We start from the raw sequence: 17,475 nt of genomic DNA on the forward strand, positions 1-17,475 counted from the left end.
CTTTGTATCTAAAAGTGCAGTGAATCGAAATAAGCTGCCCAATAGCAAAATAAGCTGGTCTGGCCAAGTTGTTTAGAATTGGGTTGGTTTTAGGTATTAATACTTGGACTAGCTTAGCCCAATAGGGCGAAGGTTATTTGATCTTTAAGTCGGGTCTATTGGGTCTGTTTTATTTTTTTAAATAATGCACGGCGTATAATTTTTCATTTATTCTTTTAAGTTGGCTATTCTGATATATTTTATACTTTTTCTTTTTGAAAAGATTTTTTTTTATACTTTTTTCTTAAAAATATCATTTTTTATACTTTAAAATTCTAAAAAATTTTATATTTATCGTTCTGCTTCTAAATTTTTAGTATATTAATTTATTTTTTTTCAAAACTTATTTGAAGTCTTTTTTGAAACCTTATCCCAATTTTTATAGTGATGGTGTTGGGTGTTCTTTGTTTCCATGTTGAAACTGTGTAAGTTGGCTCTCTATTCCCCCCATTCTCACATACACATCTCTATTTCTTCCCTCTCTTCAGCAGATGGAATAAACGGCCGTTGCTAATGATTTTTCCCGTTCTTCTCCCTCCACTTTTCCGGCTCCAACTATAGACGTCCGTTGAAGTTTGGACCCTATCTAATTGCCGCGGGCTCTATTTTGTCGGGTCATTTTTTAGTTGGCCTGGATCCTCCAAGTCACGTTAAATAGATTGTTGAAAATATACATAGCATTTCTGTAGTCCGTTTATATATAAATTCTCTATGAATTGAAGAATTACATATAATATTATTGCGGTTTGCTTCTTTCTAATAAATAAGTTCTTCCGCTAATCAAAATTAATTGAATTTACTAATATTAACAAAAAGAATCATAAATATGTATTGATAATTTTGAAAGTATGATACTAAAAATACTAGTTGTACAACAAATCGAATACTTATATATTTCATAATTTTTCACTGGGAAAGTGACCTGTTCTCGTTGTTTAAGCCGTCGGTATTTGGATCATATCGAAGTAGTGATCCCATTTTAAAGTGACGAGCGATATTGATAGCTGTGCATTTCGGTATTATTACCACCAAACACACAAATTTTGACTCCCACGTAAAAATTACTGCAACATTTTTACCAGAGGAGAATACTTGGCAACAGGTGGGAATGAAAGCGGAAATGTCCAAAATTCCAACCTGCAGAACTTAGGCAGCTCTGGTTTCATCTATTGGAACTATTTGTCATCACAAAGGAACAAGTCCATGTACTCCATGAGATGCCGTCTTCTCCGGGCCTCGTCCTCTGATTTTCTGCATCTTGTGTTGTCCTACCCGTCAACGTTTCTTCTTCGTTCACAATACACGTATATTTTTATATTAATTTACAAAGAATTAATAACGAACAAATAGAGGTCGGAAAGGGCTATAAATATGTGAGGAAAACGCAAGAAGAATGAATCACAATTGGTATTTATGTTGAATTATGTGCAGGTTTTGAAGGCAAATGAAATGTGAAGGTATTTGGTGAGAGATGATCTGCCTGCCTGGCTCCCTGAATGCCAACTGAGAAAGCTTGTCAAAATTTGTGTTGGTGACTTCTTACTTGGCATGAAGGGAGTCAAGCAGGTCGCAATATTCCAAACTCTACTCTTAAGCTTCAGCGCTTTCAACGAAGAGCAATCCATGACTCAGAGATTCATTTCCAAGTAAGTAGTATTAATCTAGATTGATTATTACAATTTGAAGCCCCCAAGCGTTTCGGAATTGGGCCTTGCGAACACAGCACATCATCGTTGATGCCCAATGCCCAGTTCCAGCTCTCCACCATGAAATCGACTCACTCATTTCTATGGCCGTCCGCATTTCCATATACATGCATGTTATTGACTTGTACGTGTTATATGCTTTCTTGGATGTATTAATTAATGAGAAGTGTGAATTTAGTATTAAGACAAGAAAATTAACAAGTAGAGGCCGTGTTTCATGTCAGAAAAATCAAATAAATTAATCCAAACCAATTATTTCCGGTCTCTAAAGTCGCTCATAATTATCATTATAATTAACAAAAATTGGGTCTGAATAGAGTTGAGAAACACTAATCACGTCCGTACAACCCACTTCTTCCTCAATCGTGTAGCCCACTTGAACCTATCACCACCACCTCATTCTTCTGCATCCCTTCTACTGCCCGAACGACCTTGAATGCCTTGCTGTGACATTTAGAGCAAGGCAATTTTATTCGAAAGTAAAATAATTGAAATATTTTTCAATAAAATAGTATTAAAAAGAAAAAGGAATATATTCCTCAGTACCTTTTTCCATATTCTCTGTTAACAGAACACATGCTAATTAATAATATTCGTGATGTAATAATAAATTAACACACTCCAACTAATTAGAGCCTGAAATTCGTATATTTCTGAGGCCCGTTTTTGGACGGTCGGGCCTTTGTGGTTTTAAATTAAAACTTAGACCCTGTATGAGGCCCGTAAATGTGATCCATTTCCTAATACTAATGCATCTTATTATTTTATTATTAATAATACTTAATTTCAAATGTGCTTCGTCAGCAAGAGTCGCCACGTAATACCCACGCGTCGCGCTTAAAGCCTTCCACGCACTAAGACGTCTGCGTACATAGCCCCCGCCAATGCGGTTTTCTTTACAGTAAACGAAAACCATGGCACTCTCACCAAACGACGCAGCCGGCGCCGGCGGAGACCGCCGTGCCCCCGAAGCGGAAGAAGGGCACTGCCCAATTCCGAACATCAGGTTGCAGCGCCTACCGCACCTCACAGACTACCTCCCCGACCTCCAAACCCACCCGAATCCGCTGGACAACAACCAGTTTTTCCACCCCATATCTGAATTCTACATCAGCTCTTCCGATGTCATTCTCCGCCACATCCTCCATGACCTCTCCGAAGGCTTCCCTTCTCCGGGACCCCACCTGGCGTACAACCGAGCCGGGCCAAGAAAGCAGATATACTTCAAGCCCGGTCACGTGCGGGCGGGCATAGTCACCTGCGGTGGGCTGTGCCCCGGGATGAACACGGTGATCAGGGAGCTGGTGGTGGGGCTGTGGGAGTTATACGGTGTGCGTGAGATCTTCGGCGTGCGGGCGGGTTACAGGGGGTTTTATTCGAGTGAGCCTGTGGAGTTGAACCCTAAATCTGTTCATGGCTGGCATAGAAATGGCGGCACTGTGCTTGAGACTTCCAGGGGCGGGTTTGACCTTGAAAAGATTGTGAATGCCATTGAGAATCGTGGATTCAACCAGGTTTCCATCTTTGTCTTTAAAGACCTTCCATGTTGATTTTTTGTCTTAGTTAAGAGGTTTTGTAAGACATTTGGTAGGTAATAAAGATTAAAATTTTACAATTAAGAAGTAAACTGCTACAATGGTGCAGCCGGTTTGCTCATGATTCCGGGTATACATTGCAGACGTATGTCTATTTGTGTATCGAAGCTGCTATACAAGTTCCTCTTTTTTGTCTTGTCCTCTAGCTTGACTTGTGATGTTCTTGTTTAAATTTGCATGTACACAGGTATACATCATAGGTGGGGACGGTACTATGCGCGGGATGTTAGAGATATTCAATGAGATCAAGCGCCGGAAATTGAACATTGTAGTAGCCGGGATTCCTAAAACAGTGGACAACGACATTGGCATCATAGACAAATCATTTGGGTTTCAGACAGCTGTAGAGATGGCTCAGCAAGCAATCAATGCAGCCCACACAGAAGCAGAGAGTGCTGTGAATGGCATAGGTTTGGTTAAGCTCATGGGCCGCAGCACTGGCCACATTGCCCTCCATGCAACATTGAGCAGCCGGGATGTGGATTGCTGTTTGATCCCGGAGAACGATTTTTACTTAGAAGGAAAAGGTGGACTATTTGAATTTCTTGAGAAGCGGCTAAAAGATAACGGCCATGCCGTTGTGGTAGTGGCTGAGGGTGCAGGGCAGGACATTATACCTAAATCTGATCAATCCCATGTAGCAGAGAAGGATGAATCAGGGAATCCGGTTTTCTTGGATGTGGGTGGATGGCTGAAATCAGAACTGAAGAAGTGGTGGGATAGGGATCATCCCAAAGAGTTGTTCGCAGTGAAATACATCGATCCAACATATATGATACGGGCCGTCCCGGCCAATGCAACAGATAACTTGTATTGTACTCTCTTGGCTCACTCTGCTATTCATGGTGCAATGGCTGGATACACAGGGTTTGTTTGTGGTCCGATCAATGGGAACTACGCATATATTCCGGTGAAGGAGGTGGCTCGAGCAAAGAATCCAGTCAATACAAGAGATCACAAGTGGGCATGGGTTAGGTCTATCACCAATCAGCCTGATTTCAGTAGAGGCTAGCGGACGACCCTATCAAAGATTGCATTCCCATGATAATTGATGCAAGCAAAAAGTGTAAGAATTACAAAAGCGATGTCCCTTCTTGTAATATGTAATGCTTGCTTCTATACAATTCTGCAGTTAAAAGGGAATAAAGAGGACTTACCATCACTTCAACCAACATGGCTCTCTCTCACTAGTTTGTGAATCTTTTTCTGTTTCCCCAAGGTTTTGCAGTTGTGGTCATTTGCAAGAGATAGCATCCAACAGCAAAAAGGGCAGTAGAATCTCTGAAAATCAACGCATAAAAAGAAAGAAAGAAAGAAAGTTGTCCCCGAAAAATAAAGCATCCTCCTTTAATTTTTCTCAAACCTTTTAGCAAAGAGAAATATGGTAATGCTTTGGCAGTGTGTCAAAAGTGCAGTCCACATGTAGTCCTAAAAGGCAAAAAGAGCCAAGATAATTCCATATCTTGTATCAACCTCCTCCAAACTGTCTTTACATCGTTCAAAGAAGCCAAGATAAGGGGGTTGAGGTTTCATGGGCGGCATGTGATGTGAGAATTTTAGCATTAGTGTTTGTTTAAGGACAAAACTGTTTGTGTTTTTATATGATATGATGGTGGTTGTCAATTCTTTTTGTTTTGACTATGAGCCTAAGTCCATAATTAAGGGAATATGATTTCACTTTTCTACCTCATCCTCATGGCAGGCGGCAATAGTTTTAAACATAATTTATCATTTCTGCGCAGAAATAATTGTGGAAAGTTAGTACGCGTGTCTCTCACTCCATTATGCGGCACTCATTGATGGGCATATCGACCCGACGCCACACAATTTTCTTGCACCATCAAGTAATACAACAAGTATAATATATTTATCATATATAGAACAATACTGAAATAGTAAGATGAAAATTTCAATTAAAAAAAGCGTAGTCATTCCAAAATTTTGTAAAACCGAAAAAGTTGGTCTGAATGTTTGGTAAAACGAGGCATCAGGGCCAACTGTTGGACTAATGCGTGAGGATTAGTGAGACGGCCGACTACTGACTAACGTGATGTGAAATTAAATTATTTTCCGTCTTTAATTTCTTACAATGATTGATGGATGTGTATTAAGGAAAACATAAAAATAATTAATAAAGGGTAAATATATTATTGTGTATGAGTATGACAATTATCTATGTAGATGGAGATATCCTTTTCGCCGTCTTCTATTTTTTACTGTCTTTGCAATTTCCATTCCCCTACAATAAAATCGTGTTACTAAACTGTTCAAATCTAAATCGTGTTTCATCGTCCCAAAAAAAAAAAAAGAAAGAATTACTTAAACTTATCATGTCACTTAAACACCAACCGACGTTTTTCCTTTAGGTAAAGTGAGAACAGTTGGCCGTTTTGTGGGTAGTTGTGTCATTTTCAAAGTCATAAATATAAGTAATAGTAAAATCTGAATTTATCAATTCCAATAAAAATTTATTTACACTTTTTCCTTTATTTTTAATTTATTTATTTTTTTGGGTGCTAAAGACACTTCAAATTTACGCGTTACCACCCCAGCCCCAAGGCCTCATCAGTATATATCAGCTTACATATACTGTGGCCAAAAACTGTCTCTTTTCACTTCTGTTCAGACCCCTCAGCTCCCATTCCCACCGCCCTTTGAGCAAGACAATCTTGATATTCATGAACGAACCATTTCTGCAAGATTTCTCGGACTAGCGGATAAATATGGAAAGAGCCCATTTTGCAAGCAAGATCCTAGTACTTTTGTTGTCTTTGTCAGTGGTGATGGTGGTGGTGGAATCAGGCATTGGAGTGAACTGGGGTACAATATCGTTCCACCGTCTTTCGCCGGAGACGGTGGTGGATCTCTTGAAGGATAACAAGATTGGAAAAGTGAAGCTGTTTGATGCTGACCCCACTGTGATGAGGGCGTTAATGGGCAGTGGGATTGAAGTCATGGTTGGGATCCCTAATGAGATGCTGGCAGTGCTCAGCAGTTCTACTGCTGCTTCTGATTTGTGGGTTTCCCAGAATGTATCCAGATACATGGTTAAAGGCGGTGTTAATATCAAGTATGCTTCTTTCTCTCTGATTTCTTTTAATGTGGTGTATAGTCTCGATCTTTAACTTGAATAGTTTGAACTGCTCTTCTTTAGTTTTTTGGTTTCTTGTTTGGGTTTTCATTCCTTAACCAGAAAATAAGTGATCTTTATTTGATTGATTAAGGTCCAAGTGATTTTGGCTCTTTTATATGCATATAATTGGTGGCGCTTTTATATGCATATAATTGGTGGCTCTTTCTCCCGTGTTGGCTGGATGGAAGAGTGGGAAAGTGAGAGGAATATTTTGTGGATTTTTAACTTAAGTTAATTTTTGTTTTCAATTTCTTTAGGAAGCGTAACGAGAAACTGGTTTCTTTAATCTAGTAATGGTTTTTAGCTAAAGTGCAACGGTACTTAGACTTGTTGTCACAAGGACCAGTTTATTTTTTTAATTGATGATGTTTAGTTAAATATATCATGCGTTTCTGATACGAGCATGGATTGGCAACACCTATTAATTCTGAGTATATGATGAACTCATCGGTACAGTGAACATAGTTTTAAACTCCTTTATCATAGATGCAATGAGCCGGAACATTGCCTTTTCGTTGGACAATGAAAGAATGTCGTCTATGTAGTTTGTCAACAATTTTGAATAACTTCCAAAGCACAGTTGGTGCAAATCAATCATGGGTTGCGAACCACTTTTTTGAGTATTTGAAGCAACATGAATGTCTATCGATTATAGATTTTGTTCATGCTTCTAATCTTACAGTGTGATTGCAGGTATGTTGCGGTAGGAAATGAGCCATTTCTGACTAGCTATTCCGGTCAATTTCAATCTTTGGTTTTGCCCGCTCTGATGAATCTACAGCAGTCTTTGGTAAAAGTAAATCTTGCGGGCATGATAAAGCTGGTTGTCCCTTGCAATGCCGATGCCTATGAATCTTCTCTACCATCACAAGGAGCCTTCCGGCCTGAGCTGACTCAAATCATGACGCAGCTTGTTTCCTTCCTAAATTCCAATGGTTCACCTTTTGTAGTGAATATTTACCCTTTTCTAAGCCTGTATGGAAACTCAGATTTTCCTCAAGACTATGCATTCTTTGATGGTACAACACATCCCGTGGTGGATGGACCAAATGTTTACTATAATGCATTTGATGGGAACTTCGACACTTTAGTTGCAGCTCTCACCAAACTTGGATACGGTCAAATGCCTATTGTTATAGGAGAGGTGGGTTGGCCGACAGATGGGGCTTTAAGTGCAAATCATAGTGCTGCAAAGGCTTTCAACCAAGGACTTGTGAAGCGCGTGCTAAGCAACAGTGGAACCCCTCTAAGGCCCGGTGTGCCTCCTATGGATGTCTATCTTTTTGCTCTCCTTGACGAAGGGGCAAAGAGTGTACTCCCAGGGAACTTCGAGAGACACTGGGGCATATTCTCATTTGACGGGCAGGCCAAGTATCCCTTAAATCTTGGCAATGGATTACTGAAAAACGCGAAACAAGTTGATTATCTTCCTTCTAGGTGGTGCGTGGCGAATCCTAACCGAGATCTTTCTTCTGTGACTAATCACTTCAAACTTGCTTGTAACGTTGCTGACTGCACCACACTCAGCTATGGGGGATCTTGCAATAATATTGGCGAGCAGGGAAATATATCATATGCTTTCAACAGCTACTATCAGTTGAAAAAACAGAATCCCCAGAGCTGTGACTTTGACGGGCTTGGGATGGTCACTTTCTTGGATCCTTCTGTTGGAGATTGCAAATTTCTTGTTGGGGTTACAGATAACAACTCTTTAAGCTTCATGTTGAATGGTAGAAAAACAATATTCTCATTATTTATTTTTTGGGGGTTTGGCATGTTCTTCATGTGATTACAGGTGTTGAAGTGGGGTTTTCAGGGTTCCCTCTTCTTAAACTGCCTGATTAGAAAAGGAGAAAGAATATTACTGCACAGGAATATCATTATAGATGTATCAATTAGAATATTTTCCAGGTTATTAGTTAGCTCCAGTGGAGTTACAAGCGAGTGTGGAGTTATATAGGTAACTATTTATGATGAATTTACATTGGATATGATACTTGGCTTTGTGAGTGGCAGCTTTATGATTTCTGATGATGAATGAGATTTGCCTCTGCCTGCTCTACGCTATAATGGTCTTTTCTGGTGGTAGTGCTCTTATAAACAGCGACATTGTGTTGGCCTTTTATTTTGTTGAACAAATTTTAGATCAATCTTCTTTTTCGTTCGCAATATAGAGGCGATTGGCGCCCTTTACGCTTCAAGTTAGTAGTAGCATCAAGAATAGACTTGGTCAGACGAAAATGATTTTAGGACTATAACTTTATTGACCGGAAAGGAAATTCAGGTTGACAAAGATAGAGATAGAGATAGAAAACCCAAGGAAAATTTTTCCAGAAAAGTGGTCGATGCTTGGATTGGAGAATGATAGTCCCAACACATTGCCTAGTATTACGTATGGTCTAGCAGCAGTTCGGCCCACAGCATACCCTTGCACAAGTGATGAGTGGCTTGGAGAAATCAAATAAGCAGCAGCGACACCCTTTAGAATCAAAGAAACATAGCTTACAAACAGATGATTCTTCAAATTATCCCATATATTTCTTGCAATATTAAACTTTGTGAGCAAAAGAAGGGCAAAAGGATACTACCTTGGGGATACACAACGCCCTCGGCAGGTTTTGCTGAGGCTCCATATGAACAAGTGACCAGGTATGTCACTAAGAGCAGCCATGTCGAAATGATCAGCAGACTCTTCTTTCTCAACATCTCCTACTTGCTTCTACTCTAGTTCAGGATGTAGCAAGTGCAGGTATGATGGTCCTTCCCTTGCAGCCTATTTATAGGGAAAATCATCCTCTTTTGAGGCAAATGATAGTATTGAGCTTACGTGGACTGCATTGGTAAAATTTCCCAGCGCCTGCTTTCCTTGACTTAAAGTCCACCACTTGAGAAGTGGAGTCAATCCAATTTTGTTCTTACAAAATTGCATGTTTTCAGACAAACTGCGTTTTCCGAATCTCAATGAGTTTGTCTGTAGCATCCAACTGCAGTATTATACACGAATATCTTACCATGTGGGCAGAGTTTGGGAGAGTTTTGAGGATGGAAAAGATATGGGCAAGCTTTTTTGTATCCCATGATGGCCCAGACCGTTTGTCTCGATTGACAAGTTGAAGTTGAATTAATCTCCAGGCTTGTTTTTACTTACATCGTTGAAGGTGAATCATGATACAATATGACTTGCTGAATCATTTTCATCTCATTCGTGCAGCTGATGAACCGATAGTAGACCATTTCTTGTCATTTGTCTTCACAAAAGTACTTCTTTGATTCGGCAATATTGTTAATTTTTGTTACTCAAACATAGTTAACTTTACATGGAAGAAAATACAGAACCAAATAAGAATAGGAAACGTGTCCATGACATATAGAAATCCGTGATCAGGAGAAATGGTACACTTGCTTTACAAGCTCGGGTTTTAACTGAAAAATGGAACTGCTTCAGTAATTTGTCTTTCGGTACATTCCGAGAGATTAGTTATAGAAATATAAGCATCTTCTTTTTATGACTATCAAACAACTCGTACTGATATACTTTAGTCATAAAGCCTTATCCTGGTGGTTATTTCCGTCCGGCAAATGGGGCACCAGTTGAGATCATTGCCGCAGTCATGGCATGTCTGCAAAGAACATTTATACAAAGTATAAATAGGGATAAACAGAAATACAAATTTTGAAACTTTCATGGTATTTTCATCTGGCGATTACCTGATGCCCGCATCCAAGTGCAAGATCTCGTTTGTTCCAGAAACAAACAGGGCACCTCTGAGTAGCATCAGAGAGTAATTGTCAGGAACATAACCAAAGCACAGACTTCATCTGAATGCAAACACTCGATGAAAATGGAAAAAAAACTACTAAATTTGACATATAATTCACACTCATGGAGGGACGTAGCTTAAGATAGATACCCTATAACTTGAACTTTCACTTGGAGGGGGGGAAGGAGGATAGGAAGATGAAAAGTTGTGGCTGTAGCTACTGGACCGGGACAAAGACAGGTGAGAATTTTGTGACCTCAAGATCCGGGATGGAGGTGGCAACGGAACCATCGTGCTATGTCCTCTCTGGTTGCTGCAAGAAGAAATACACTTGGCATTCAAGATGTTTGTTTCCAATTGTTTTTATTTAATTATTAATTCGTCATTTTCGCATCTCAGTAATCAAGTATACATCTGTGTAGAAATGACAGTACCCCAAGAGTTGGAGTTCCAGGGTTGCCCTGTACTGTAAAGGGATTTCCATCAATGCAGACAGCGCAAAATCAGTTTCCTTCTGGGCTAGAGGAACATTTCTTGACATGATCTCTGTGAAATTCACAAACTGCATTTTTCCCCAGCAATATAATTGGTCAAGTTTCTAGCATGAGCATGGATTCTGGATACTAAAGTTATACGCTCTAACCTGAATATTGTCAAAGACCCTGGCTGGAATGTTATCATCAAACTCCCGCATCATATCCCATGGACCGTCTCCAACTCCAACCACAATTATGGACAAAGGGTATTCGCTGCAAACAGAAACTTAAATCAACAAAAAGGGTCTTATAATATCAAATTTCGCATATAAAAAGAAGCCTGGATTCTATATATATTAACCTTGCTTTGACAATTGCGTTGATTGTGTTCTGCTCTTGAGGACTTAGCTGCCCAACTCCAGTGTCTACACTTCGTGTCACCTATCGTAGAAAGTAAAAGTTAAGGCATCAGACTTGGCAAGTTGAAGTTCTTATGGTTTGACAGAAGATAAAATGTACAGAATTACCTGGCCATCAGCTATAATCAGCAGGACATGATATTGACCACCACTTTGATCAACTATCCCAATAGCAGTTTCAATTATTGGGGCAAATGATGTAGGTCCTAGACGAAAGAAAGTCTTTGTTCTTGATGAAATACGCCAACATTAAAGAAATTCAGGAACAAGTTAGAGCAAGTCCTTGATCTAACCTGCCAACCGAACATTTGGAACAATCTCTTTGTATCGAGAGAGTGCCTCCTCAAAGCCATTACATGGCCTGTTGTCTGGATAGAAGCTGAAGACGTCCTGATCATGTGTGCTAACTGCAAGACAATCATGTATCCGCACCTTCAAATTCAGCTAGATATACTTCGAATTTCAAATAAGCCCATTTATACACAAGTACCATACCATCACCAAAGCCAAAACAGGGAATAAGATTATCCTCGTCAAAAGCTGACAGCGTCCTTCCGATGATTGAGATTGCATGTTCATACGGATTTAAGCCTTCTCCACTGTGGTGAAGGCACCTTCCGTTGAATGATTCTCTCCCTGTCCACTCATTGCTTTTCGTGAAATCTATGCCGACAATCAGATTTGAGGATTCCAGACCAGATTCATATAGAGCCCGTGTCACCTTCAAAGATACATATGAATTTCAATATGGAATTCCAAAACAAACCATGAAAATTTTCACTTAGTGCACAACATGTTGAGGAAACAGAACTTACCTGGTCAAGAGAACTATAGTTGTCACCAATTATTTTATATCTTGAGTGCACCTCCCTCATTCTCTCTGAAATAGAGCTACTTCGAGCATGATGAGGAGAAGAGCTGGACTGAGATCCATGGCTAAATGAATCCCGGTGAGTATAGTTTCCATCTCTGGTCTGTTTTGCTCCCATGTGACCTTTCAATGTCGTAGCACTAGTTTTCTTCCTTAGAGAAAAACTGTTCAAAACATATCACAATCAAGAAACTGCTTGATCCAAGTACGTGATTGACCCCTCTTTTCCACTTAATATTTTGTATCAAGAATACACACTTTTCTTATCAGTTTCCAATCAGAAGCATGTAATTGCATGGAAAGAACTAGAAGTTGTCAACTAGTACTAGGAAAACAAACAAATAAACATCTGAGACATGATTATAAGACATCAGAATTATTTGCTTACCTATAACACAGAAGAAAACTGAAAAGGAGGAGTTATCCAAAAGTGCTCAATGAGGCCAACGATAACCAAGAAATGAAGCCAAAGCAGCCATTTATGCCTGATGGGTCTGCTTATACAAGGTCACTCTCCAGAATTAATAAACACATTTTAGCTGACTTTTTGCAGGTTCTATCGTTCATTCAGAAAACATCACTCTCAACAAAATATTCTTATTTTCTTTTTTTAAATGTGCAAGAACCCGCTCAGAAACTCTTCAGGTCAATGCTTGCTCAGGCGCTCTTTCTTTCTTTTTTTTTTTTTTTCCTTGTGTGTGTGTGTGTGTGTTGGGGGGGGGGGGGGGGGGGGGAGGGGGGAGCCACTTCGCGACTTCATATTTTATTATCTCTATATATGTCTCAAAAGAAAATATCCAAAAGATTTAACAGAATTTGAAATAAAAAAATTCCTGATCATGCAGTCAAATTTATAGAGACTAGAACATAATTAAATGTCAAGGGATTTGAGGACGGCATAAGCAATTTGGCCGAACCGTGGCACCAAATCACCAACCGTTGACATCTCCACAGAACAGGAAAAGACCAAAGGAGAATCAATTTACGACAAATTTCTGATTCATTCCAATTAATGTTATATACACACATTTTTACAAGTCAGCTTATCCTCAATTTACGTCGAATATGCTGGGAAAAATAGTCAATTTCTTCTTAGGCAGAGAAAATACTTCTTGTCAACATCACACAAAACAGAACTACAGACCGCATCATCAAGAAACTGGGTGTTGATGAGTGATGATCTTCACAACCCACCCAAACTCGCATTTTAGATATTACGTACTCGGGGCTGATCAAGATATAGCGCACCACATTTGTCGTGCATGTTAAAGGTATAAAATAGATTGTCTAAGGAATAAAACATCTCATTCATATATTTTTACTCACAATTCATGTAATTGCATTGTGAAAAACAGAAGATGCTTGTAATGTGCCACAGCCACTAAGAGTGGTGTATATACACGTTTGTGGAACCCCTGCCCTAAACTCAGACATCAGAACGTGCTCTTTAACTGCAGATGTTTCCTATGATTGGAAAATATTGCCTGAAAATTAGTGACAATATATGAACAACACTCCTAGAGGCAGAAGATTTAGCCTTTGACGACCTAAAATGCAGAATGAGAAGTTGGAGAATAGAGGTCCAGGGTACAAAACAGATGCACAAAGTCTACTGCCGTCTAAGTAGCCAGTAATTACAGTTGCCAAGTTCATCATCATAATGCTATACATCATGGGAAAAGCTGGCTGTTAGCAAAGTTGGTCTCTGTTACTTCACAAAATTGGAGCTTCACACGCCCCAAATCCAGCATACCTGATTCAAGTAGCATGTAGTACGATCTCAGCAAAGATTTATATCCCAAAAAAAAAAGGAGTTCTACCTAAATAAATCATGATAATGAAATTATTGAATCAGAAACAATCTTACCATCATCCTTATCCAGAGAGTCTATGTCGAACCTTTCAGGTTGGCCAATGCCTCTTTGAGGTTTGCTAGTTCATTCAGAGCAATCCTTAGGGGATCTCTTAGTTTGTTCATCTTGGGCTAGAAAAATATCAACATTATCAAATCCTTCTCTCAGGCTCTCAGAACAAACAACAAAGCTATATCATCTCTAACACTAAATGCTTGGGATTCAATGATTTGAGTCTTTATTGACGAAAACAAAGAAACAGGGTGTATAATACCTTCAGGGCTGGGACAAGGGCAAAAACTTCTTCAACCGACTCCGGGCAAATGTTGGCAATTAGGCAAATCTGAAGCCAATAAGAGTTTTGGTAAATCCATTTCATGACATAAGGATCGTAAAAACACTCTTCAGTGTAAGTACCTCAGATTCAGAAACACCATGCTTCTTCAGAGGCCTAACCTGAGTTAATGGCAAACAATTCTTGGAAATAATAGATATGAAAATATCTTATCCAATGATTCCTGACATATGAGTAAGAAAAATCCAATAGTTACAATAGATGAGGATACTCAAGTATTTTCTTCACAGTCTGAGGCTTGGCATAGTTCCCACCTCTCTTCGCATACGTCAGTCCCATATCAAATGACCTAATAAAAGATAATACCAAATCACTAGAATTTATGCAAGTTTTTTATCTGATTTTGCGTAAACAAACAGAATCAAAATGAAAGATAGAAGAACCAACTAAAAGATGAAAGCTTTAGCCATTGCCACTCACACTGGAAGTTTTATATCTGGATCTTGAGATAATATAACCATCTGATCTTGGATGCCTTGCAAGATTTCTGCGGCTTCACAGTCCATCAAACACATAGAATTTGGAGGAAGCTCTGCACATCAAGTATCAGTTTTTTCAGAGGGTATAAAAGAGAAAGACAATAACCTGGAATAATATGCAAGCAGTGATCATCCAACACATATTTTTTCCAATGTACATACAACCTGGCCAAACCTAATGCATTTATGCACTGCCTCATCTTTGTATCAATTGTATAAACAGTATTAAGGCAGGCCTTGGTCCAACTGTGTTAGATATAATATAATATCATTTTGCAACCTTTTCAAATATCTCAATCAGATTTCACATTTTTCTTAGTGTATTTGTATGGCTCTCTCTTTATCATTAGTTAAGATAATTTTTTTCCATTTTCACTCGGCGTGATTTCTCTGCAGCAATGGGAACAATTCAGTAGTTTCTAATACTTATGAAATTAAGACATACTTTGGATCAATCAGTAAATTGACCTCAACAATAGCAGATTACATCATCTCATAGACACATACATAAAGTAACATGGTACATGGAAGCACTAACCTTGCTCAAGTCTTCGCTCCGTTGGGGAAGGCGCTTTTGCAGTGGATTTTTTAGTGCCATTCGCAGTTTTATCTCCTTTTCCGCCTTACCCCAATAAACATGATAAATATAATACAGGTGTTTGAAACACAATTACAATCAAAATTGGAAGCCTCAAAGGAACATGGATCTCAGTTGCATAGGAAATATTAATAAAATAGGATCTGGGGTCAACCTTTTGCAGCTGTTGTATCAACCTTCCCATTAGATTTGGGAATATTGTTCTCAAAAGAATCTGAAACGTGGGAAATGACAAGAAGATTAACATACCAAGTAGAAATGCCTCAACATAAGTTGTGGCATTTATCTATTCACCTGAGTGAGCTTTTTCCTTTGTTAATCAACACTTGGCTTAGTTAAATTCATAAGAACTAAAATAAATGATACAGCAGAAAGTGGGAATGATCACAGATTTTACCTTCGGAATCAAACTGAACTTTTTTCCCTTTCTTTGACTTTGCTAAGCTGTCACCATTCCCAACTGATTATGTTGCCAAAATAAAAAAAAACTGAGGGAAAAGGGATCACAGAAAATAGAAAAAAGAACCACATAGCTAAAAAGTCTAATCTAATACAAAAGCAGATGAAGCTAATGGAGAAAAGGATCATGATTACTAGTTCATATCACACCGTTCATCTCATTGGGAAGCACAAGACAGACATATCTTCCTTTCCAGTCAATAGGGCAAAATGTAAGACTAATTGCCACCATAAGCTGGCATTTACAAAAGTAACCAGGAATTGGCATGTTACAACATTCTGCAACAAATATTTCATAACATCAATTTAATTCCTTGTCTGTTATCATTCAACTTCCAGCATACTTACAAGATCAACAGCTAGCAGATCCAGGAGTACGCTAAATGTCATTGAATAGATAACATTTATCAACTGAAAATCGGCTGTATGCAATTAGAATGTCACTATTATTTACCCTCCTAAAGCAAACACAAACTTTCCACATCCCATGCGGTACAAATGAGGAATATTGATATAAAAAGCAGTCCCCTCTTTAACTGATATTCCTTTAAACCCCCCCCCCCCTTCTTCAAATGAAATTTCCAAATATTGACAGCATAAAAGATACTTAACCTATACACTTCAGAAAAACAAAAGCAGGAAAACGAATATAAACCTTCGATTTTGACGTATGTGGTCAAACAGCTAGCACCTACTACGTGTAAATTACTAGAGTAACCATATATGACGATGATTCATATCCATCTTTAAGGCCAAGTACAACGGCAAACGGAAACGAAAATTTTACAGCAGATATTAACATTCAAAGACATACACAAAACAGAACATTCGCAAGAACACATAAAAATTCGAAAAACTATAGGGGTTCAGACAAAAAAGAGTTGTAACCAAAAGATGATTACCTGGTGATTTTAGAGCAGATTTTCCACCTGTAGCTGGTAAATTACCTTTTCCACCTTTTTCTGCCATTCTGTTTTTCTTGAAGCACCTAAGAGCGACAACCAAACCCTTCATAAGGATACAGAGATTTTTCTTGAATGTATCATATCTCCAACTCTTGGGTGAAAATCTGAAAGAGAAAACTAAAAACATTGTTTAGCATGCAGAAACTCTTACCGAGAAAGAACGGCAGCGGATGATGCTGAAGCCGGTGGTAGTCTACGGCAGCAGAGTGTGAAGGTGGGGGTTTACAGGGGCTCTGCAGTGCCAGCGGAACTTTTTCCTTTCGGAAATAAATAAATAGTGGTAATCTCGATTTTAGTGATATTGCAGGGGCCAAACTTTATTTTTCCCCAAGTTATACGACTTGACCTCAAGAGCATCTTCTCTTGTTGTTCTCGGTACAATTCTTTCCGGTGCCAACTGTTTAGCCGAAAGCAATACACCACTTTATCTTCATCCTTGAAGGGTGCCATGCGACTTACTTAAACACTAAATTATTTTTGCAAGGTATTATTATTCTAAATCTTCCATTTTTTATTATCCGAAATTTAATAGCTTTCTCACCTCGTTACATATTGTGTTTGAACAATTAACGTTTTTCTGATAGATTTTTTACTGAAAAAAACATCAAATACGTTGCATATGTAATATTTAATCTATATATTATCCTTAATATCATATGCATAGCTCACGTGATATTTTTTCGACTGAAATTTTACCTGAATAAAGGTCACATACGACAAAAATCAATTTCGTAAAATTACGATGGTAAATTAACTCAAAAAAAAA

General features: G+C 38.7%; 4 protein-coding genes and 1 long non-coding RNA gene across 6 annotated transcripts; 2 read left to right on the forward strand and 3 right to left on the reverse strand.

The window, feature by feature from the left end:
• The first annotated feature begins 2,622 nt into the window (after positions 1-2,622).
• On the forward strand, positions 2,623-4,512 carry PFK2 (phosphofructokinase 2). The gene is made up of 2 exons (XM_011097839.3): positions 2,623-3,259; positions 3,528-4,512. Exons 1-2 carry the CDS (start codon positions 2,660-2,662, stop codon positions 4,350-4,352), a joined length of 1,425 nt encoding a protein of 474 aa, XP_011096141.2. The 5' UTR covers positions 2,623-2,659; the 3' UTR covers positions 4,353-4,512.
• A 1,398-nt stretch (positions 4,513-5,910) lies between these two features.
• LOC105175211 (O-Glycosyl hydrolases family 17 protein) lies at positions 5,911-8,507 on the forward strand. Its single transcript, XM_011097571.3, has 2 exons — positions 5,911-6,410; positions 7,167-8,507. The coding sequence occupies exons 1-2, from the start codon at positions 6,064-6,066 to the stop codon at positions 8,260-8,262; spliced, it is 1,443 nt and encodes a 480-aa protein (XP_011095873.1). The 5' UTR covers positions 5,911-6,063; the 3' UTR covers positions 8,263-8,507.
• A 207-nt stretch (positions 8,508-8,714) lies between these two features.
• Positions 8,715-9,225, reverse strand: LOC148784890 (uncharacterized). The gene is made up of 2 exons (XR_016063114.1): positions 9,062-9,225; positions 8,715-8,952 (listed from the first exon to the last, which is right to left on the reverse strand). It is a non-coding gene; the product is annotated as an uncharacterized LOC148784890 (long non-coding RNA).
• A 588-nt stretch (positions 9,226-9,813) lies between these two features.
• Positions 9,814-12,537, reverse strand: LOC105175403 (E3 ubiquitin-protein ligase RGLG3-like). The gene is made up of 11 exons (XM_011097840.3): positions 12,389-12,537; positions 11,945-12,164; positions 11,625-11,850; positions 11,423-11,536; positions 11,238-11,335; positions 11,072-11,151; positions 10,878-10,983; positions 10,669-10,796; positions 10,385-10,547; positions 10,182-10,238; positions 9,814-10,093 (listed from the first exon to the last, which is right to left on the reverse strand). The coding sequence occupies exons 2-11, from the start codon at positions 12,116-12,118 to the stop codon at positions 10,010-10,012; spliced, it is 1,230 nt and encodes a 409-aa protein (XP_011096142.1). The 5' UTR covers positions 12,119-12,164; positions 12,389-12,537; the 3' UTR covers positions 9,814-10,009.
• Positions 12,538-13,441: 904 nt separating this feature from the next.
• LOC105175212 (DNA-directed RNA polymerases IV and V subunit 4) lies at positions 13,442-17,023 on the reverse strand. 2 transcript variants are annotated; one of them, XM_011097573.3, is made up of 11 exons: positions 16,861-17,023; positions 16,647-16,752; positions 15,683-15,745; positions 15,440-15,499; positions 15,226-15,309; positions 14,629-14,740; positions 14,420-14,497; positions 14,271-14,304; positions 14,128-14,196; positions 13,868-13,984; positions 13,442-13,753 (listed from the first exon to the last, which is right to left on the reverse strand). In XM_011097573.3, the coding sequence occupies exons 2-10, from the start codon at positions 16,711-16,713 to the stop codon at positions 13,889-13,891; spliced, it is 663 nt and encodes a 220-aa protein (XP_011095875.1). In that variant the 5' UTR covers positions 16,714-16,752; positions 16,861-17,023; the 3' UTR covers positions 13,442-13,753; positions 13,868-13,888. The 2 variants fall into 2 exon arrangements, with proteins under 2 accessions (XP_011095875.1, XP_011095874.1); XM_011097572.3 differs by having other exon boundaries at positions 16,647-16,732; positions 16,861-17,021.
• Positions 17,024-17,475: the final 452 nt, after the last annotated feature.

The sequence above is a fragment of the Sesamum indicum genome, linkage group LG12, assembly GCF_026168435.1.
Source record: "Sesamum indicum cultivar Baizhima isolate 11 linkage group LG12, ASM2616843v1, whole genome shotgun sequence".
NCBI classification, from domain to species: domain Eukaryota; kingdom Viridiplantae; phylum Streptophyta; class Magnoliopsida; order Lamiales; family Pedaliaceae; genus Sesamum; species Sesamum indicum.

Bases quoted from the DNA above. Each gene is read 5' to 3' on its own strand.
- PFK2 (XM_011097839.3), top strand. From the start codon at position 2,660: ATGGCACTCTCACCAAACGACGCAGCCGGCGCCGGCGGAGACCGCCGT. The intron at 3,260-3,527 runs GTTTCCATCTTT...GCATGTACACAG, and splicing joins AGAATCGTGGATTCAACCAG to GTATACATCATAGGTGGGGA.
- LOC105175211 (XM_011097571.3), top strand. From the start codon at position 6,064: ATGGAAAGAGCCCATTTTGCAAGCAAGATCCTAGTACTTTTGTTGTCT. The intron at 6,411-7,166 runs GTATGCTTCTTT...GTGTGATTGCAG, and splicing joins AAAGGCGGTGTTAATATCAA to GTATGTTGCGGTAGGAAATG.
- LOC105175403 (XM_011097840.3), bottom strand. From the start codon at position 12,118: ATGGGAGCAAAACAGACCAGAGATGGAAACTATACTCACCGGGATTCA. The intron at 11,152-11,237 runs GTAATTCTGTAC...TTTCTACGATAG, and splicing joins TGATTATAGCTGATGGCCAG to GTGACACGAAGTGTAGACAC. The intron at 10,548-10,668 runs GTACTGTCATTT...TTCTTCTTGCAG, and splicing joins CTGGAACTCCAACTCTTGGG to CAACCAGAGAGGACATAGCA.
- LOC105175212 (XM_011097573.3), bottom strand. From the start codon at position 16,713: ATGGCAGAAAAAGGTGGAAAAGGTAATTTACCAGCTACAGGTGGAAAA. The intron at 15,746-16,646 runs GTAATCATCTTT...CAACATAATCAG, and splicing joins ATCTGCTCTAAAATCACCAG to TTGGGAATGGTGACAGCTTA. The intron at 15,310-15,439 runs GTTGACCCCAGA...TATTGGGGTAAG, and splicing joins TGATACAACAGCTGCAAAAG to GCGGAAAAGGAGATAAAACT.